At 38.1% G+C, this 22,976-nt stretch overlaps 1 protein-coding gene and 1 long non-coding RNA gene across 34 annotated transcripts in view; one reads left to right on the top strand and one right to left on the bottom strand.

Annotated features, from left to right (window-relative positions):
• The window catches only part of TNRC6B (trinucleotide repeat containing adaptor 6B), a 142,840-nt gene that overhangs the window by 50,350 nt on the left and 69,514 nt on the right, over positions 1-22,976 (top strand). For 9 of the 33 annotated variants that reach the window (XM_071731519.1, XM_071731529.1, XM_071731548.1 and 6 more), the window contains exon 1: positions 4,440-4,702. The exons of 19 other annotated variants lie outside the window; for them this stretch is intronic. In XM_071731519.1, the coding sequence (XP_071587620.1) occupies positions 4,698-4,702 (5 nt within the window). In that variant the 5' untranslated portion in view covers positions 4,440-4,697. Of the gene's footprint in view, positions 1-4,438; positions 4,710-5,578; positions 5,684-12,983; positions 13,120-22,976 lie in introns of those variants that run through there. 5 more of the 33 variants (XM_071731493.1, XM_071731573.1, XM_071731619.1 and 2 more) reach the window with 5 other exon arrangements.
• On the bottom strand, positions 4,617-5,477 carry LOC139790257 (uncharacterized). The gene is made up of 2 exons (XR_011723433.1): positions 5,253-5,477; positions 4,617-5,169 (listed from the first exon to the last, which is right to left on the bottom strand). It is a non-coding gene; the product is annotated as an uncharacterized lncRNA (long non-coding RNA).

The following is a 22,976-nucleotide window of genomic DNA, read 5'->3' on the forward strand; positions in this document are numbered from 1 at the left end:
GCAGTTGCTGTGGGGACCTCAAAAGAAGTAGTGTGTTGATACAATCAAATTTAGCTGTCATCTTCACTTTTCAGAAATGCTGGGCTTTTAGCATCTCTTGTTCAGAGAAAATAACTTAAAAGTGATCCAAACTATCCCTTATCCAGGACTGAGATACCTCTGTCAAGTTCTTATTGCTATCAAGTCTAGTAAGCAAGGTGCTTTGAACTCCTGGTTTTAATCTTAGTGATTTTAATTGTTCTCTTGAAATAAATCATATGGCAGTTGTTAGCGGACACAAGAAAGGCTCCTAATTCTGTTCCTTACTTTAAGGAGTTCTCTGCTTGCTTTTTATTATTCCAAATTGTATATCTATGTAACCTAGTCCTCACCTATATGTCTCTACCTTACCAGTTAAAAGTTTAACTTCACCTTGGGAAACACAAAGGAACTTTTCTGACCCTTGTAAACTGAACGGATGCATTTGCTAGGATTGTAATCCAGGCTGGTTTCCCACTGGTGACTGGCTGGGGAGCCTCCAATTATCTTGTATCTGTTACTGCATCCTTTTCTGAGGTTGGGGGAAGGGAGGTCCAGGGATAGCTAACTAATTAACTGCAGTATGGTAGAGGGCAGGTAGGCTTCAGTTAACTTTGGCAAATAGAATCTGTCTTTTTGCCTCTGTTGCTTCGGGATGCAAGTTCTTAACCAGCAGGAGAAAGGACAGTTGGTGAGAAGGCATTCGTGCCATGAGAAACTTGCTAATAGTTGAGATTTCTGATGAGGAATTGTATTGTCAGGAGTTGAATTGACTTTTTGACTTGCATAGTATCAGCTATGAAGAACTTACTGTGTCTTTAATGTAGAAAGTCCAGTAGTTGGAGTCCAGTGTTGCAGGATGACAAGGGCACAGCTTTCAAAATAAGTAAGATATGACATCAAACTGTAGGCCTTGGAGCCCAAATAAAATACCAATTCAAGAGACAGCAAGTTCTTTCAAACCCTTTTAAACCTCAGTAAAGTTCAACAGATCACACAGGCCAAGTCTCTTGTTTGAGATGACAACTGGAGGGTACAATTAATATCAGTCTAGTGGACAATGGAGCATGCCTCTGTACATAATGCTGAAGCCTAGCTTATTAATTCTTAGTTCTTATTAATTCTTAATTATTAATTAAGAATTCTTAGAAGAAATTAATTAATTCTTCTTATTAATTCTTAATTCTTCTTAATACCAAAAGGTCATCAGAATGGATGAGCTGTTACTAGAATCACAGTGCAGTTTAATGTGAATTAAAGTACCCACTCCCACCTTAGTTGAGGCAAGGGCAGAGAATCCATGTCAGTAAGCATCTCTTTTAATGTGTGTGCATCAGTGTACATACAGTGGATACTGTCCTCACAAGAGCACTGTGAAGCTTCATTAGAGTTTTTCAAGTACTTTATGATCCACAGATGGAAGGTGTTTAGAAATTAGATCTGGTAGTAGCACATAACAAGGATATAACCTGTTAACACTAGCTATTAACAGCACTGTTAGCCTCAGAAGGCTTAATGGGTAAGTTTTAAAGAGCAATTGCCCTCTGAAACGGGATATGCAGATTTTGGATTTTTATCCTCTACTCCATTGTTTTCTGAACTACTGTGCTGCTGCTTCTGTTACCCTTCTGGTTGTGGAAATGCTGTTTTAAAGAAAAGACACAACAAAAGAAACCCAAAATAAATGGAAACAAACAAAAAGCAAAAAACCTAACTAAAAATCTCAACAACCAAAAAAAACCCCGCAACAAAAATGAATCAAACCAAACAATCCCCTCCCAAGTGCCTATGCTGGTCTCCCTAAATATTTCTCGTTCACTGATTATTTTCTCACCCCAAAATAATTTTTCTGATTAAAAAACTTAGTCAGTAGAGCATTGGAGTGAAATTATATAGCAGTGATTTGCATTTGATTCTCAGCAACTTAAGTGAGTGCTGGTTGCTTGAAGTCATCACAGTATTATCAACTCCTTGAAGTTAAAACTTTTCCAGGGCCTCAGAAAAGAGAGCTGGCAAGCCCTACTGAAGTTAAGAGGATTTGTAAGTCTGAGTAAAACAATTTGGCTTTTGAGAAGGAGTAAAATTATCTGTAGCTTAGTGCAGGCTGTTTTAGTCAGTGTGAACATGTATAGAATGTGCAGCTGCAATACTTAATGTGATTTTTCAGAAGGGTTATATTTTTCAGATACATATTTGCTTTTGAGAAACTTTGTATAAATCAGATGTCTAACAGTTGGTTTGGGTTTTGTCTTCATATAGTTAGAGCAATTGTGGTGTTCTCTTTGGGTCTTGCCACAAATAAGAACATATTTCCTGAGATTTCACCACATTTCTTGAATTGCCATGTTTGGATTAGCCCTGCCACAAAGAATCACAAGCTGTTAGATCCAGCATGCAGAATCTCTGCTCTGGTTTTGTCAAAAGCAGTTAGATGGTAGCTATTCAGGTGGCTCTGTTTCATTCAGTACCAGTAAATGCAACACACATTTGCTATTTCCAGAGTTTCATGAGCCTACAGAGGGAGGTTAGGGCACAGGCTGTAGTCCTGTTGAAGGAATCCCCTCACTGGGAGAAAGCCCATTTGAGTTTCTGTGCCTTACTGATTGCAATATAACGTTTAGCTAGTGACTTACCTAGTATGATAATATGCACTAATGATTTTTATTCTCATTTTTTAAGATGTGCAGCTTCTGCTTCTTCCTCCCCTTCTCCCCCTCTGCTCCCTAAGTCCTGTGGTATGCCTCCCCACGACTTCTCAAGCTGATTTCATTCTGTGGTACTTTTCACTGCTACTGTGGTTTTCTTTACTTTCAATATAGTTATAGTGCAAAACTGTACAGAATTAAAAACTTGTGGATTTTAAGTGTTCAATCCCTAGGGTGCTCCCATGAGCTTCTTGAGCTGCTGTCAGTTCTCTCACCAGGCACAGTTGGTTCAGGCATTTGTTGTCTGTGTTGGGCTTGCTAAGGAGCAAGTTTCCTCACAACAGAATCATACTTGCACCTACCATATACTGTTTCTGATATTCTGATCTTCTTTGCTGTTTCTGTACATCCAAGGTATTGCCTGGAAATATTCTGTGGATTTTTTGTGTTGCACCATGCTGGGCTTCTCTCTTTCAACTGGTGGAGCATTTATCAATGAAAATTGTGGGAAGAAATTATCAAGTGACTGCCTAATGACTGAATTGTGCCCTGAGACTTGCAGCAGTCAAGGCAATAGGAGAGACCCAGTTTGCTTTGCTGTCCTACAGGTCTCCATGCCTCTGAACCTGGATCTCAGGTTTATGTGTGCGTGTTGTGTAAACAGTCTGGTTACAGTCTGGATTCATTGTGGACCGAAGATGAACTTGTTCGTGTCCTTAAGTCAGGATGGGGTACTTCTTCCTTGCACTCAAAGTGTTGCAGTCAGTGGCTCAATGTCCAAGTGGAGATGAGTGACAAGTGGAATTCTTCAGGGGTTGGTATTGGGACTGGTGTTGTTTAATATCTTTGTCGGTAACATGGACAAAGGGATCAAGCACAGCCTCATTAAATGTGCCAGTGACACCAGAGGGGGACCATGAAGAGGGTCAGAGGGCTGGAGCACCTCCCCTAGGACGACAGGATGAGCGAGTTCAGTTTCTTGAGCCTGGAGAAGAAAAGGCTCCAGGGAAACCTTATAGCAGCCTTCCAGCACCTGCAGGGGACCTACAGGAAAGCTGTGGAGAGACTTGTTACAAGAACGTGTAGTGAGAGGATGAGGGGTAGTTGCTTTAAACTAGAAGAGGGGAGATTTTAGTTTAGACATTAGGAAGAAGTTCTTCACTGTGAGGGTGGTGAGACACTGGCACTGTGTGGTGTGGCTGCCCCCTCCCTGGAGGTGTTCAAGTCCAGGTTGGATGGGGCTTGGAGCAACCTGGTCTGGTGGGAGATGTCCCTGCCCATGCAGGGGGTTTGGAACTAGATAATCTCTAAGGTCTCTCCCAACCCAAACCACTGGGTGATTCTCGAAATGTGGTTTCCTTGCTAGGGTCATGTGTCCCCATGCACACTGCAGAAGAGTGCATCTGGCTAGCGGGACTTGTGCATTTCACCATTCACCGTCTACAGGTTCTGCAGCCTTCGTGTCGAGCTGGCGTAATTTTCTGCTTAGCTTTTAGCTAGGAAAAGAGCAAAGCTCCCCCTGCTCTCCATAATCTTTTACCCTCGTTGTGGATTGCCTTTGCGTGATAAGCGGAGGGGAGTCAAGCGGGTGGAGCAGCATCGCTTGGCGGAGTTGTCTCCGTCGTGTGTCCCGGTTCTCCCCGCCGCCCCGGTGCAGGCAGAGCGCTGTCCCTTTAAGGCGGGAAGGAGGCCGTCCCCGCCGGGTGATTGACAGCCCGCCCGGAGTCACATGACCTGCCTCTATTTGAAGGTCACAAAAAGCTTCTTCCTTTAGAGAGAGCAAGAGGGAGAGAGAGGGAGGGAGAGAGGGAGAGTGACTGAGTGAGTGAGGGAGTTCAAGCCAAAATGGCCGACAGAGTCTCTGCTGGTTTCTGAACATTTGAAATAATAATAATAATAAAACACCAAACAAACAGCAACAACAACAAAAAAACCAACAAAACCACAAAGTCATTTTTGGATCTTTTTTTTTTTTTCATTTCCATTTCTACCTTGTATGCCTCAACTCGCTGGATTTAAGCACTGCTGCACTTTATGAGGTTAGTGGTACGTTTATATTTTCCTATTACTATATTTGTACCTATCAGTAGATTTTTAAGATGATCGTTTTCATCCGTGGTTTTTGCAGAGGTGGTTTTTCTAGCACGAACACTTGCTCCGGATGTTGTCTGCTTTTACGTGTAAAGCACTTTTAGTGGATTTTTAGGGCTTTTTAGAAGGAGATCTCCGTAGAAGTGTATTGTGGATTTTTACGAGATATGTAATTTAAAGCACTCAGGCAGATTTACAGAAGATCGGTTGTGTTTTGCAGGCTGGTGAAGTACCAGATAGTACTGAAAATCTTGTTCTATTTAAATAGAGGCGTCTTCAACAGTGATTTCTTCCCCACAGCACCCGAAGCTCTTAAATCTGCTGCAAAAATTTGCATATATAAAACCGGGTTTGCATTCTTTCTGCTGCTGGGTCCGACAAGGGACAGATGGGGAAGTGTTCTCACCGGGCCACCCTTCCGAGGCAGAAAGAAGAAGAACTAAAAAAACCAAAAAAACAACCAAAACCAACCCTAAAACCCCGCACCCAGATACCTACCGTGCCCGGTGTGGGCCGGGAGCGCGGGGCGGTGCGGGGTTCGGGGGGTGCGGGGCGGGCAGAACCTCACCGAGCTCAGCTCCCGCCGCCGCCGCCGGGCTCCTGCGCGGGCTCGGGCTGCGATCCCCTCCCCCTCCCGGGGCCTCCAGCTCCGCCGCGGCCGTGGGACCAAATGGTGCTGACCCGCGAACATGGTGGCATCGGGAGTTCGGGACGGCCCGGGCGTGCTTAGGGAGTGCCGGCGGTAAAATGGTCTCGCCGTGCCCAGAAGTAAGGAGGACCCTTTTCTGCCGGAGTCTGATAAAATGTGGGGCAGATATTTAGGAATGCGCGCTTGCAAATGCAAGGTGCTGGGTGCCTCTGATATTTTGTAGACTTTTGCGCCGTTTTCTTCAGAAAAGGAGCGCTCATCTGCATGTTGGTAAATGCAGGTAAAAAGCTGTGCTTTCTCGCTTTTTTGCCCCGTCTGCTATGTTACTAAAAATTTAATTCCAAGTAATTTTTGCATCTCCCTCCAGAACCGAGCAGAAAATTCAAGGGAAATAGCTGAAGCTTGCTTTCAGAGAATAGGCCCCTCCTCCTGCATTGTAAGAGTGTGATGTAATGCTCCGTTCTGTGAGGTTAAGTGAAAAAAATTCTCCGTGGTGGTGTATGTTATTCTTCACCCCTTCCTGGTAGGCCTTGTACTGTGATGTTTTTTTGTAGCTAGGTATTTAAACGGCAGATAATTTTAAAATACTCGTTTGAATGTACTCTCACGTTGCAGTGCACATGTACATTGATTATGGCTGGCAGGTCGACTTTATAAATCCACAGGATGGGTCATATTTTCTGTTTCTTTGCAGCATACATCCTTACAGTTATATACAATCAGAGGACACAGATTTAGATACATTTGCTGAAGAGATATCTGGTTGTATTCATTATAGTGTTGTAATATATATCAGGACTAGCTAGCAATATGTATCTCCACTGGCAAGCAAATGTTAGAAATTATTCTGCAGAATAAATATAATATAATCATTCTGCAGAAATTATTCTGAACTTAAGTTTCTCTTCGAAATTAAAGGTAGGCTTTAAATTTTAAATTAGAGCTAGCCAATAAAAAAAAGCTCCACTCAAATTTGGTACAGTGTGTCATGCTGATAATTTTAGTCTTTAAAAGTTTAGTAATAAAGGATAACCCACTTCATGTATGAAGTAACTTATTCTCCCTGGTCAGAGTTAATGAACTTGTTAGATTCTACCCTCATGTTACAGGCATTTCTACGCATGCAAAAATATTATAAAAATGTTTAAGTGTCTGACCTGCTGCCTTCTTGGGCTCGGTGGAGATCCTGATGTAGTCAGAACATGTTGAAATTTACCTGTTGATTGACAAACTTTAGTTTGACATTGGAACCGTTTCCAAATGCAATATAAAATTGTAGTATTCTCAGATATTGGAATATGGGAGTACGTAATACATACTGGACCAGAAAATTAATTTTGTCATTTATGTGATGCATAGAATGGTAGAACTGAGGAAGTAGTGACAACCTGATTTTTATCTTGAGGTGGCAGTATTGTGAGACGTGGTCTTCTCAGAATCTACACTTGAGCAAAGTACTTGCCTTTCCTTTGTATATTTTGCCTCTGCATTTCTGCCTATGTTACACATTTCCAAATGGTGTAACTGTCAGTATAATTTGATTGTTAGATGAAATAAAGGATATTTTATAAATGTAAGTGCTCATAGCTATGGAAGTTATGGATCAGACAAAAAGTGATTCTTGAGAATAACAAATGATTCCAGTGCAGAGGCTATCCAACATTTAAGTAACTTTGTGAGACAGTATCCTGTGAATAGGAAGGACCAGTTAAAATAATTCCTCATATAAATATATCCTTGACTCATGAAATCTTAGTGTCGTGTGTTGAGACTCTGAAGTCTGTGAAGTCTTAAAATTTCAAAAATGCGGGTTTGGACAGTTCTAATACTGTTTGCATTCAGTATGTTCCTGCAGTACAAAGGCAACAAAACACTTAAATCATTTTGAGAGACCTAAGTGGAGTTGCAATTTCTAGATCAGCTTGAAGTTTGCAGGGAAGCTTTTTTTGCTTTGTTCAGTTCACACTGAACAAAGTGTGAACCCAGTGATGACACTGGGTTTGGAGGCTTTATTTCATTTTTTTAATTTGCATTTGTATGTCAGTTGTTACTGGTATCTGCAGGAATCAGTCCCCTTGCAAAACGACTATTTTAGCAGGCTGAAAACTACAGGGAAGTCTGTAGTCAACAGAGCCCCTGGAGTTTTTTGCACTACATTTTAAGAGATTCTGGAGAATTAATTGACAAGAAAAGCTCTATTACTAGTGAGCTTCATTTTACATGAGTCTGTAGTTCTAATGGGGAAAAAATTCAGGGAAAACAAGTGTCTGAAAAATCAGTGGTATTACTTTCAGCAGCTTTTTTTAGCCTCTGTCTCTCCTGCTGTGAAGGAAAAAAAGAAACTTCATAAGATCATACCCTCTCTGCTGGCTGGTTTCAGCTAAACTTAACCTTTTGAGGCTTTTGTCTTGTCCTTTATTAATAGATGGCTGAATAGAGGGCAAAGCGTCCAAATCTATGAAGGGTTTAAAATTTATAGAAGTAGAATATTGATGAAAGAGAAATTTTGTCTGTACCTTTCCTAGTACCTGTGCAAAAACTTGTGGCTTACACCTTGAAACATAGTTCTTTCACTCTGATCATTATGCATCTACTTTCCTTCTTATGACTAAAATAGAAGGTGAAAAGTTTAATATACAATTTATTTTGAACAGTATTTGTTGGAATCTGCGTATTTGGCATTGCCTTCAGCTGGAAATGGTTTTATAATGGAGAAGTTTGCGGGTTGATTTTTGGGTTTTTTTTTTTTTTTGTTGTTGTTGTTTGTTTGTTTTTTGTTTGTTTTTTTTTTAATTGGTTAAGAAATCTACCTACTTCCTTAAAGCTGTATTAGCTTGTTAAGTATTGGTATTCTATTTGAACAGCTTAATATTTGAAGCAGATAAGGTAGATACTTGGCTCTAAAAAGCTATACTTCATGTCCTGTTAAAGGTGTTCAGGTGTGGGTATGTGGGTTCTAGGTTTACCTTTCTAAAAGTCTTGTAAGGGGTAGTGGGTCATGTGCAGGGCAAAAATGTCTTTTTGCTTAGAAAAACCCTGCTGAGGAACCTGGTTAGATTTAAAATGGCCAAACTTTTAACATTTCACTATGACTATTACTGCAGAATTAACTTGGTAAACATGTAAAATTTGTTTCAAATAACTATGAAGTTTTATTGCTTCTTGGAATAAGACAAGTTCAGTTTCAGCACACAGCAGCCTTTCAGTTGCTAATGTAACATTGGCATTTAGTTGGTATGATTCAGTGTGCCTTATTTCAAATACTGGACAAAGAAGATATCTAAAGTTGCGTGTCAAGGTAACACTTCTTGGCCATTTCAGTGTTGAGGGCAAATGTAGAGACATTGAGATAAAAATAGACTAGATATTGAAAAAAATTCTATTTTGTTGTATTGATGGTGCCATAATTGTTTTGAAGAGCACAGGAGAAATGGTGCCATTCTGTATTGGTGAATTCCAGCTCCAGGACTATATATTTAGCACTTTTCACTGCTTAAATCCTTTTTCTCATTTGCTCATAAGCTTCCAACCCTAGCAGACAGTAATTTCTTCTTAATTTTTGTAGAGACAGAATATATTTTTGGGAGGAGCCTGAGAATACGCAAACGCTGATATCTTCTATATGTAATGCTATTGACACGCTTGTGAAATAAGTTCCTAAGGCATAATCCATGTTGTAATTTTAGAGGTAACTTTTCTGTTTGTATACAGTGTGCTGGCATTATAGTTCAGGGCTGAAATGTCATGGTGCTGCTAGAGTTATATATTTATAATAATTTCTGAATAGTTGTGTTTTAAGAACTGCTTTATGTGATGTTTGGATATTAGAGTATGGGCAAATTGCAAGACTAACCTTGATCATCTTTCAAAATACTGTGCTTATAGGACTACTTTAAATTAGCACATTTAGTCACATGAGAAAACATAAGTTACAAACCGTGGAGGTTTTTCAGGTACGTAATAGAAGAGACATTAATGACCATAGGTGCTCTTTAAAGACAGAACAAATCAAAGGAAGGATTAAACAGCATGGAAAAATGTGTGCTAGTAGACCTGAAGAGAAACTACTGAGGGGAGTCTTGTTAAAAACCACAGGTAGTAAGCATGAGAGCTTAGTATATTCCTTTTTGTGCTATGGTTTGTGTCTGAACTTAATTAAATGGGTGTATGTTAGGCAGAGAAAAGTATCTAAAAGTACTTCGATACTGAGAAGTGAAAAAAAATGCTGAAAAGTCCACAGCATGTGCATTAATACCAGTTTGTGTTAAACTGAGATGCTTAGAAGTGAAATGTGCCCTGGAATTTACTGCAACAACAAAATTAAAACAAAGCATCAAGGTCCAACTGTGTTTTATTTCATGCTAGTAGGGAAATGCTCCTCTTTTTAGGATGGTACCTGTGAGGCCCTAACTTCAGGGCAGTATGAATGGTGTTTCAAGTTAACAAATGTTGAGGTAGCTCAAATAAGAGCAGTGAAACATAATAGAAGCAATCTAGTAAAAAGACACCTCAGCTTTTTTGAGTTTATTTTTATAGATACATGCATTCTCTGCAAATGAGTAAGCAATTGTTTAATTTGTGTCGAAAGACACATTGCAGTTGAATGTGCTTTGAACCAACTAATTACTTCGGCAACTAAAAAGCAGAAAGGCATTTATATTTTTAAACAGAGGTGGCTATTTATTTTGTTCCTTAACAGGATACAAAACCTCACTGTGCATCCTTAAATTATGAAATAAGGGGAAGAGGGTGCTTATCTTTCCATGGTTTTAGTAAATGCAGAGTTTGGGCTTCCTGAAGAACAGATATACACAGGTATAAAAGCTGAACCCAGAAACTGATTTCAACTTGAGTAGAACATAGTCTTAATTTTTGAATCAGACTCCTTTTTTGAAGCGAGCTTTTTGGGCTAGTTGACCTATATGAAAACAGGAAAGCTTAATATATATAGTGTTAATCCCACTTAACCATTAATTAATTAACCATTAATTAGAGTTGAGCTCCCATTTTACATCTAATCTGTGGCAAATACACACTGCTGTGTTGTTATTATGGTGCAGTGTACATTTGTGAGCTTAGTTATGCCTAAGCCATCCAGTTCTCCCAGATCCAGTGTCTTGTGTCAGTTAAACTTACTTTAAAGTGAATTTTCCATGTTTCTTCCACTTTTTTGTCCTTGTTCAAGTTTTGCTGTTTGTAGAAGACGTTCCAACTAATATTAGAGTGCTGATGTAGTAGCTTTTGTGTACTTGTTGCAGCTGCTGTATTAGCATTTATATTTTTAATTGTATAGAATTTTGGTTAAGCAAACATGCTACATTCAGAGTCTGATTTAAAACACATGGTTCTTACTCTGTCTCAATACTCTAGATATACTTGTCTTGGCAAGAAGATGACTACTGCTGAGAATTTCATCATTTAAACTGAGACTGATGTATTCTGATACATCACTTTGCCAGCTAAATATGCAGCATGCTTACATTCAGCCTTTTGCTGAAAATTTATAGGGAGGATGATTTGATCACAACGTACAAGTGAATTGTGGTATTTTTATTCTTGGAAACTCTGATCTTGTAACTCTTGCTGGATATTCTGCCTCTCACTGGAGAGGTTTTGAGGACAGTAACAGATACCTTCTGTATGAGGGGAGAGGAGAGCAGAAGGAACCAAAACTTAGTTAACATCCTTTCCTAGCTTATTTGTATGTGTGCCAAGAACTGGCTGTCCTGCAAAACAGAAAATAGTAATAGTGTTATTTTGCCCCACTATTTTATTCAAGGGAACTTCTATGGTAAATGCTAAAAAAAAATTTAAAATGTAAAACTGGTTACAAGTTATACCACGTGGAAATAGAGGATATTTTGTTTAGGTTACATATGTGTCTTTCTGTATCTACCTCTGTTTTTCTGAGTGATGAGATTATAAATTCACATACACTTACTGAAGTCTATATGTTGATTAGGCTCAAATTGCCTGTGAATATGCTTTGTTTACCTGAAGTAACACCTAGGTATTTGAAGTAAAACCCCACAAGCTTTTCTAAACCTAGTGTAAAGGAAGGCTCCACCTGGTGCTACAGAATTCAGTTTTAGCAGTATTAATGGGAATTCTATATTTAATAGCCTTGTTTTACAGAGTCAAATGATTTTTTGTTACTTTGCAGGTAATGTTCAGGTTATGTCTTTGATACATCTCAATCAGACCAAACAGTGCTAAGAGAGAGAAAGTGGACAAGGCGTAAGAATTATTTCTGGTTTATTTGTGCCTTTAGCTGTGTCCTGTAGGGTTTTTTAGAGCAGATTGGGATTACCCTGGCAGGAATGCTTGCTAACCAATATACAGGCCTTGCTGTAGTATCTGCTTCATCTGCTGCAATCACGCTGATGGTAGTGTGATGTAGGAAACAAAACCAAAATCTTATTTGTGTATAGATTTAATTTCTCTTAACTTTCTAGGGCTTAACCAGCAAATACGGTTTCAAAACCACTGAATTACAGTAAAAAGTTTTAACAAATGACCTGACAGGAAAGAATTTTAATTTTTACATGCTGGTAATTTTTCATTAGTTTGAACCAATCAAGTCCTCCTTGTTGCAAAGGCTATCTGGACTTGCATTTAACCAGCTGATCTTTGCATGGTAGCTGCTCTGGAGTGGCTTTTTCTGATGACACCCTTGAGTGACTGCTTATCACAAAATAACACAGTATTCTCGTTGCTGTGTTGTTCATTGGGAGACGGTTTTTCTTTACTTGTACCACTTAGTACAAATAAATCTTTGGCCTGGTGCAGACAAACTGTAGCAGGTGTGTTCTTACCAGATTCTGGGCAAAACAAGTTGGAAAAGGTGGAGGCTAAACTCCTGAGAGTTTAGAATTTGTGTTGGCAGTTTAACATACCATAAAGGCAGCTGTCATAGTTCTGTAAGCTAGCTCTCTATTGTTAGGTTGTGAATAACCAAACAGATTAATTTTTGGAAAGTCACCTGTCTTGGTAAAGTTTTGGGGACAAGCTTTTTTTTCCCCAGGGGTGGATTTAAAGGCAGGGTATACATCACTGAAGATCAGAAGCAGCTCAGGTTAGCAAGTGTAAGTCTCCCTTACTTCTTTCTTCAGTCTAGATTGTGATGTAAAATGCATCTACCACAGTGTAAGTGTATGGTTAGCTTAAGTTTATGTAACTTGATACTTTTCTTAAAAAAGCTTACCATTTAGATGATTTTTCAGTTAGTGCTAGGTAACTTGATTAACCTTAAATCCATATCCCTTCCACATTCCTAGGCTGTTTTGTTATTTCTAAAGAAATATTCAGAAGTCTTAGTTGTTGAGCTGTTTGAGCTCGAGCCTTATGTGCCCTATGCATTTAATTTTAAAGTGTTTAAGACAAGACTTTATCACAGGCTTGGTGGGAGAACAAGGTTATAGGTTGTTCTGCATTATTAATTTAATTATACCAGATAACTTAGTTTCAGTGTTTTTGTCATGTTTGTTAAAAAACTTCGAAATAATCACCTATTTTCCAGCTGACTACATTTTTTAATATTTGTGTGTGTCTCATGTATTGTACGTGCATGTTGGCAGTGAAAAACCTACCAGGTATCAGCTGATGTGAAAACTTCTTAGTGAGCCTTAAAGCCGTATTAAAAATTACTCTCAAAGTCAAATCAAGTTTTTCATGTGGGAAAAGCCTGCACAGACAAAGCAAAGGCCATCCTGTAAGGTAAGCATAGATAATGAGGACAAGCAGTGGAGAAATTTAGCAGCACTCTGAAGGCCACACAGAAAGTCAGTGGCAGAGCCAGACTTTAACTCAGAAGTTCCTGGCTTCTGGCCTGGGGCTGTAGCCAGTCGTATACAGCTGTATTGAATTGTGAATAGCATTATGCTTTCTTTTTCCTTGATGGCTTTACGGGAAAAAAGCTGATTTAACTAGAATTCTGATGTGGGTAAAAAGATGGAATTGTTTATTCCACCTTTCTCAAAATTCAGAATGTGTGAAGTTCTGTTCTTCGTTAAAACTTGCACTCAGCAGTGGTGTATTTCCACTTACCAGGGAGTATGGTTACTGTAGCTGGGTCATAAATCGTAACACATCCTAGAGTGCAGTACCTTGAGGTCAGGCTATGGGCTTTTGCGGAGGAACTTGGGGCTTAAAAACTGCTCTGTGTACTACCTTGGGAAATATTAATGTTATTAAAAAAAAAAAAATCCCTGGAAAGTACGTGATTTTCTTTGATGTTGTAAAATAAAAGTGAAAACTGAGTTCAGAGGCAATGTTTGTGAAGTAACTGAAATTATTAATTATTATTATTAAGCTGAAATTCATATTCTGTATTTACTTAGGGAGTTTTTAATGAGGCTTTAAACATTGTTTTTCTTCTGTGCAGTATGAAAAAAAACCTGTTGTACCTTCTCTGGATGGTATTTTTTTTCTTCCTGGAGTAGATACTTAGCTTTGAGTAACTTTTATTGAAGGTATGGACAGTTTTGCTTATTTGAGGAGTTCCCTTTAGGGAGGAGGTTTTATTGTAAAATAGTATAGAATGAAAATCAACATTATTAGTTATTTTTCTGTACTGGTAAAAATCATGGCAGGGGTAGTAAATCCATTTTCTCTGTAAAAGGGACTTGCTTTTCCAGGCTCTGGTAGTAAAATAGAGTTTGGGTTTTTTTCCTGTGTACATTTTATTTGTTTTATCTGTGTAATGTTTCTGCCTGAGTGAGATCCTATGCCAATGTATGGGAAGGATATTTTTCTAAATTCCTCCTGTGGAACCTTGCTAGAGAAAACAAACTGAAAAATCCAAAACAAACAAAAAAAGCTTCATTGTTTTACCAGGAAGTAATTTTAATTGTGTCTGTTGAAAATAACAAAAAAATTAACTAGCTCCAAAAAGAAATCAAAGTATTGGAAGCTTAATAATAAAATATTTCACTTTTGAGGGACTGAAAAACTTGAGCCCTCCTTTCTCTTTTCTCCCCCACTTTGCAACAGTGCCCTGGTGTCTCCTGGCACGTGCAGTGTGACTGTATCTCACTGTTCAGAAAGAATTGCTGCAAGTGGTGTGCACTCTGAGCCTGCATCTAGAACTGTTAATTGATAGCTAACGAAAATCAGAATGATTCATTTTAGCATTAGTCATCTACTTTTTTAACTCCCTCTCTTCATTTTTGTGCACCCTGGTAACCAATCCAGATGGAAAATGCTTCCTAAGTTTCCCTTCCAGTTTCAGCTGTTCGAGAGTTTACAAATGCTCATTCCCTTTGATTGTGGCTTTGGAAGACATTTAAACTGGATGTCTCAGGTTTGTCGCAGAAGCCTTAGGCACTTCAGAGACTGACATTGTTGTGGCAGTTCTTGCTTTATTCACCTATTATTACGGTGATACGTTGTAATTAAATTGCATAGTTTTTCCCAGCAGGTGTAACAGAAATACTGTAACCATATAGTGATGAGTGGCTGAGCTTTTTAAAGTAGAGTTGCTACCAGTCGCCCCTAAAACAGTGTTAAGGATTGGTTTAGGTTCTTGCTATGGCAAACAGGAGACCCAGCTGAGTATGTTCTGTTCTGAGCTGTGTTGTCCCCTAATTAAAATTGGTAGAGAAAGCTTCAGTGGCAGAATAAAGTTCTCCTCCTCTGTAAAACAGTGTGTTAGTTATGAGAAATTTTGAATTTTAAAAACATACGTATCCCTTATACTTAGGTCATGCTGGCCTTTTTACTATATAGTGTTGACCATTTTTTCAATACAGTGACTTTAGAGAAAGATAGATGCTTTGAACTGGCAAGTATGTGTGGAAGCATCAATAAGCTGACAAATTAGATTTGAGGTTCTAGTGTTTAAAGGGCTTTTCTTTCAGCAGGAAGTAGTCTCCCACATCAGCTTACGCATTCTAACCTTCAACTTTATATAGCAGCGAAGGGCTGACCTGTCTTTGTGAAGAGCCACCTTTCCTAAAGAGGATAGAGAGACAGTTTAACTAAATAGATTAGAAGTGATGTTCTTTGTGGTGGAACAGTGAGTATCTTATGTTTCTATCGTACCATATACTGGGTTTACATATTGTCTAAAAAAACCAAACTGCTCTGGTTCACTTTGATGAAATTCATCAGTAGATAGGAAGAGGTACCTGTTAATTAAAGACAGGAGAAATCTTCAGGTCTTCCATCAGCAGAAGTAAAATCTTTTTTTTTTTCTGATGGAAACATGCATAACTTGCATGAATCTATATACTGATCACTTTAAATTGTTTTGATGTTGCTCTTTTCTCAGTTAGAACTGATGTTGAAAAAATGGGTTTTTTCACCATTCAGAAGTAAAAAATGTAACTATTTGAAAATTATAATCTCTTTAGTTTTGTACATTTCTTTGTGTGGTTTTCATTAAACATAAGCTACTAGTTTTACATAATGCAACAAGGCAAGAATTACCTAAAAGCAGCAAACATTACTTGGATTTATAATTTAACAGGACAAAACAGCATAGTCTTGGAACTTTAGAAATGTGTTATGGTAAATTTCACTAACACTAATAAAATTTCCACCTCCATTTTTCCCTTGTGAGTTCACATTTTTAAATTCTATGTACCATTGTACTGGTGCTGTTTTGTAGTCTCTTAGGCAGCAGTTTCAGTGGTTTCCTCATCTAGATTCTTTTCTAGTTTACTTCTTGCTTTACAACTTCTTTTCACTCTTCCATAGCAGAAAAAGTGGTGCATATCTGGAAGATTAACCATAGCTATGTTCTATGTGGTTGGCAAGTTTCTGTCACCTTAGAGTTTTTGTGTGTTGAGGCAATTTTCCATGTTGGAAAAGAATCTAAGAATTCTGAACTACAGATATTTTAGAGCTGAGTTAGTTTACAAGAGGCAGTTCTTCTTTGATGGAATGTATAGTTAATTAAAAAATATTTCCTTTTTGCTTTTTGAGTATGAATGGACAGTAGATTTTTCAAGTGAGGCATTTATCCAGTCCTCAGACTGGTTACTTACTTTTTTTTTTTTAATTTTGTTATCTCAAGACACTGTATTTAAACAAAGAAGATATTAAAATCCTATTAAAATTAGAAATTAAGCTGGTACTGTATCTGTGAATGACATAAGCAGCAAGTAAAATTCATTGCTTAAGATGTAAATTGTCATTCCTAGAAAGAGACAAGGAATGATAACCCTCAATCAAGCTTTCAAAAATCCTGTCTCCTGCACTCAGTACAAAGAGGGAAGGTTCTCAGATTAGTGACTGCTGAGATTGGGCAGACATTAATTCTGCAGAAATAACCATAGTCAAAGAAATGCTTTCCTTGGTGGGAGACTATTCTTAGTTAAATGCCTGAGGATACAGCGTACACTTTTCACTTAAACTTTCTATTGTCTTTGCTTAAGAAATAAGGAACTGATTGTTTACTTTAGCAATTAGAAAGAGTTTTGTGTCTAGACTAGGTAGGTTTAGTCTATGCTTTACTTCCAGAAGGCATGAAATAAAGTCAACTTTTTCAAAACACAGCTAAGGAGCGGTGCACAGTATCAGAACTATAAAAATGGATTATTCCAAAGTAGTTTATCAGATTATTAAACCAGAGAGACAGCAATAATCTCTGCCTATTGATGGACTATTTCCTAGAGCTTCCTTTGTTTCTACCTCATAACTACTGTGGCTGGTTAATTTTATATAGGCTGCTAAACAGGTATGATTGTGTGTTCTGCACAATACTGTTTTCCACACTTTTCCACTCCTTCTGGAATGAAAAAGAGGCATTTATACAGTTTATTAGCTACCACTGGATGGGTGTCTTGAGTCACCTGCACAGATTACAGGTGAGATGGACTGTGTTTAGCAAAGGTTTGTGTTTTCCCACTTAAATCAGGAAGGCATGCACTTCGGGATGACAGGACTTTATTGTAATGCACTGGCCACTACTTGCAATAGTTTTGTTCCATGGATTCTAGTAACTTTCTCCTTTAGGTCTTATTTTTAGATAAAACATATGAATAAACAGTAGTATTTCTAGTGTCAACCTTGGTTGACCAAACTTCTAATATCATTTTTGATAATGCTTCCTATGGAGAACTGACAGCTGTCCTTGTATTTCCAAATATACCTTGCCAAAACAAGAATTCAAAATTTAAAAACCCAAACAACACTTAACACTACTCCCACTCCTCAAAAAACTCAAACAGAAACCATGAAGGACTATTGAGATGTTTATGTAGGAATTCTTGTTTTCTATCATATCAGTTAGGAAGCAAGTAATTAGAAACTAGAAATTTAAGGGTTTGAGATGCTGCAAACTTTGAAATAGTGAGGTGCTTTTACAATTCTGTACCTGCCCTCTGCCAATACATTGTGCTTGTAGAAATGAAAAAAAAAAAGGGGGGAGAGGGGCTTAAGTTTTTTTTCTTTACTATATGTGCAAAGTGATTTTTATTAGTTTTCTGAAGTACGTTTTCCTAGGAGACTCCTAAAATAGAAGTATTTTTTTTCCTTGATACAGATTCAGTCATGTCATAAAATGTAGATCTGTATTACAGTGTGCTTTGGAATTTAATATTGGCCTTTAGAATTATTAAGAATTTGTTCTTCATGAGGAAAGAAGGGTGTACAGCGAATGTCAAATCAAGCATTTTGCAATTAATTGTGCACACAGCAGCAATTTAAAGTCTCTGAAGCTTAAGAGTGTACAGCAATGCAGTTTTTACTTACTAGTAAGTGTTGGCTGTGTCCTCCTCTCACTGTTTTTGACAGTATCTTGGGTAAATAGCAAACCACTAGCTTCCAGGGAATGTTGGTATGATGCTGTTAATTCAGGATGGTGATCAGCATTCCATATGATAGAAAAATTCACTATAGCAGATGGACAAAAATAATGTTCTAGGTAATGAAGAGTGAAAGTTGTTTGCAGATGCTGCACGCCTTGGTGAGGGTTTTAGTTCTTTCTGCCATTTTAAGATGTTAGGTAATAATTGTCTTGGAATGCCAGATCAAAGTGGTCACATTTTCTTTGTCCTCAAAACTCAAGTGATTATGTGAGGAGACAAGTTTGGAGAGGCTTTGAATTCTTTGGCTGCTTAAATAACTTCGTGAGGAAGGATTATTGGTTGCTTATATTTCAAAACAAGTCGTGTCTTGCACTTGTACTGTGGCGTTGTTTTCGTTTTTCCTGTTTCCTACACTTCTTTTCTTTACAATTTTGCAGTTTGCATTCTGTGTGCCAATGAGTAATTACAGCTTACATCTTAATTAGTCACGAGTCATGATATGAAGTATTGAGTTGTGATATTTTGAATAATGATTTATCAGTCTCACTGTTGAATGGAAAATGAGTAATGAAAAAGGTGGCCAGCTGGTTGCAATAAGAAGGGTGAGAAGCATTCATCTGGCAAACAAATGCTGCTGTACCCAGCTATGCACAGAGTCTGTGTGCTTAATATGTCTGAAGGTTTTTTAAGAATCAAACACGGTCATTTTTCAGTGTCTCAAAGGTCTAGTTGCCTTAAGAGTAGGTATCAAGTCTAGCATATTTCTTTATTTTCACTGAGCTGCTGTGGAATAGAATCCAATTTTCTTTATGGATTGCAAGCATTATAAAATTCCATAGTAAAGTCCACACCTGTCATTTAATCACTTACATTTTATCCCACTTAATTCTCACATTTTGGCCTTCACAATATCTGTAGCAATGCAGCAAGGAGAGGACTTAATGCACTTGTGTTTTACCTGGTTTTGAGCAGGGTCTGCAGTTTCTCACCCGCATTGAGGCTTTTATGAGACCTGATCCCTGCCTGTCTGCCCTAACAGCAGGTGCAAGCCACAGAACAAGAGGCCTTGGTCTCTTAAGAAAATTGCTCACTGTTCCCATAATTGCTCAGTGTCATGTATACATCTCACGAATACCACTCTCTTGTATGAATGGTGGTGTGTATCTGATTCTAAAAGATGCTTAAAGGAGACAGCTGACTTGCTTTAATTTGTCAAGGTAACTTATCAGTGTTTAAATCTTCACACAAAAGTAGGGAGGGAGGAAGTTTCATTAGTTTGTATATTGTAGAGAGTATGTAAATACATGCCAAAGTTGATGTGTGACAGAACAGTCTGTTTCAATTAGAGACTTAAAGTGGTAAATGTATTTAAGCTTTTTTTGTTGTGAAACACTTGTTTTAAAATTAAGCACTGCTATTTCACTGGGTTTTAGTTTTTCATCATCTAATTACCCTGTAAGCGACAAATATTGAATAGCAGCTTTATAAATTAGGATGTTTTAGTGATAACAGCAGTTACTGTATCTGTCATACTGGCATGGCAAGTTGTGAATTTATTCTTGTCCAGTTGCAATCTTGATGACCTCAGGTACAACCATGATCTGTAACAGTGTAGTTCTAGTTCCTTCCTTCATATACAAATGGTCCTCCATGACTTACAGAGAGTCTCTTAAAAGTAAGAACGTGCTCCAACACAATTACATGTTTTGCATGGGATAGCTATGATCCATGATAGGAGTTAGAAGTTAGGGATCAGCACCTTTGTGTATATAATATTGAGAACTGAATAAGCCACAGAGATTTTTGTCTCATCGTTAAAATCAAAACAGTTGTAACAAAAGGATCACATACCTGTGCTTTTCCAGACTTGGAGAATTACTTGCCTAAGGTTATGATTTGTCTGGAGTGTGTACACTGCTACCACCAGTCCCGTGAAGCTGCTGTGGTGGCAGACAGAATGGTTGCTCCCTCTTTGGTTCCAAGGACATTTGGACACATCTCAGGGGTATTTGATCTTGAACTTGGTCATATTTCTAAGCAGCAATGAATCGATGAGGATCTTCATGACCTTTTAGTTGAAGGTTGGGTAACTAGTTTAACCCAGGAAAACTCATCAACTTGTAGGCTGTTGATTTCCAAGGAATTACTGGGGGTAGTGCACACTTTATTGAAGCCTAGCTGTTAAATCTCATCAGTCTTCTGTTGAGGGCATAATGCTTGAATCGTAACGTAATTTAGAACACACATTAAAAAAACCTGGTTTTCATTCTGCCATCTATTTCTCAGCCTTCACTGAATCTTGGTATTTTGGTGGGAAGTAAAATTTGTGCTTGAGCCTTAAAAAAAAAAATCAAACCAACAAACTCCCAAACAACCTAACAAAAAAAAATTGCTGCTGAGCTTAAATATGAATTACACTGTTTTTCATTTTCTTTCTCTATTGACATTGGACCAGCGATGGTGGCTTTTTTAACATACAGTTCACTGTGAAGGTAATCTGCAAGTGGGTTTTTTTGTTGTTTTTAGTGCAACTTTTGATTTGTTTTGTCTTAAGTAGAAAACAGTAGTCTTTCTCCAGAACAGGTGTTTTTTGTGGTCATATTTATGTTAGATTCACAAACTGAATTTAAAATAGAATTTCTGATGGAGCTCAGAGCTTGTCACCTTTGGCGCCTTTTCAGTAGGTTAACAGGAATGTTAGAATTTAACAGTTCATCTGACTCCTATCATTAAAGTCTGCAAATGTGGCAGCACATAGGAGCAAATCAACTTTGTTATATTTAAGCATGATTGATTCATGCTGGAACAATGAGGGTTATGGTTTGGTGTCTCATGATAGTTATCATCATTGGAAAAAGTAATTAAAACACGTGAATAATGCCTGTAGCAGTCTAAGTGTGCACATAGGATCATAGAATTTTCAGGGTTGGAAGGGACCTTTAAGATCATCTGGTTCCAACCCCCCTGCCATGGGCCGGGAGACCTCCCACTAGATCAGGTAACACATGGCATGAAGTTGTAGGTCGCTGAAGTACTTGATTGAAGTGACTGCTATTCTATAGTTCCCTGAAAACATTATTTTTGGACTCCTAAAGTTTACTTTTGAGAATGGATGGCAAGTTGTTTATAGAAATTGATACTTCATTTCACTAATTACTGGAGTCCATCACTGTTAGGTAGTAGCTTACTTTCATTGGGTCGCTTTAATTTGTGAATTAATGTTTAGGTTGTGTCTCAGCTTGATGTTAATTGTGAATTTTAAGTTCCAAGCATATCATACTCTGACCTGTGTTCTCTAAGGAAAGTTACCAGAGAAGAAAAGCAGAATTTTACTAAGAATCTCATGAGAACTGTTTTCTGTGTCTGGAGGAAGTAAAACAAACGTTGTGTCTTCTTGAGAATGCTGCCTGGAATTCCATGTGATCTTTACAGGATTGAGCATGACCAAGGCTTTTTAGTAATGTATTGGTAATCAAGGGCTGTACAGTTCACATCACATTTGGAGTACTAATTAAGTCCTTGTTTCTAATGGAGTGTTCCTTAATTGCAAGAGCCATTTATTCTCCATGCTACTGACTTGTTGTATGACTTTGATTCAATTCTTTGCTTGGGTTTACTCATGTGAAGAATTAAATTTTACATACTTCTTAGTGTTGTTGCAATGCTTAATTAGTATTTGTGAAGACCTTGGACACGTGTGATGAAAGGAGCTGTGCACAGTACTCTGTTCAGTAGTGGCATTATTTTATTAGTGAAAATACAGGAGGAGTCAGAAGGATACCAGGTTTTAATTCAGAGTGAGCAATGGAGTCATTCTGTAACCTTGAGCAGGCTATGCAGTGTCTTGTTTTGTAACATATCCTGGGAAAGCTCTGTGCAGTGTGGCATGTATTATTAAAGATCTTCTTTCCCTCCCTCAAGTCAATTCTATATGAAAAAAACCAGCCAAACAAAACCACCACAACTTCACTGAGCTGCTAAACATAGCTGGTATTTCTTAAGGAAATACATCATTAGAAAGAATTTCTTTACTGAGAGGGTGATCAGGCATTGGAATGGGCTGCCCTGGGAAGTGGTGGATTCTCCGTCCCTGGAGATATTTAAAAAGAGACTGGATGTGGCACTCAGTGCCATGGTCTGGTAACTGCAGCGGTAGTGGATCAAGGGTTGGACTTGATGATCTCTGAGGTCCCTTCCAACCCAGCCAATTCTGTGATTCTATGATCATTAAAAGTAGCAGAGGGTGAGAACAAAATCGATGCAAAAGTTGTTTTAGAGTCAGTATGAGAACTTGATCGTGAATTATCTGGTCACTGACCAGACTGAATTTTGCCTGTTACAGATATTTCTTACTGAAGTTCGGTGTGCACAGTGCTAAGCCCCAGCTGCACAGTGAAGTGAGTGTATGTAAGCTTTATTGCATTCTAAGAACTCGCTCACTAATCCATGATATTTAGCTGGTAAACAAGTTCTTATTCCGACAGTACTGTGTTTGAGCTTTGTGATTGCCAAGATTGATAATCCACTCTTGAAGCATCTAGTATTTGGCCATTACATAACAATATACATAATTAATCTGTAGTGTGGTTTTCCAGTCATCTAACAGGGGAAGGTTATGATTATACACTGTTACTACAATAACAAGATACATACGAACTTTTTGAAAAGTATGCATCTCTTTAAGACTTAACCAGTTGGCCATTTTTCTGATTATATAAGACACAATAGCATTAAGTTATTTGCCGTATTTCATGCATGCAAATGCAGAGTTTTAGTTTCATCCTTTGGCTTCATATGAGATGCTACATCTGCATTTTACTA

Source organism: Heliangelus exortis, chromosome 1 (assembly GCF_036169615.1).
Source record: "Heliangelus exortis chromosome 1, bHelExo1.hap1, whole genome shotgun sequence".
NCBI lineage: Eukaryota > Metazoa > Chordata > Aves > Apodiformes > Trochilidae > Heliangelus > Heliangelus exortis.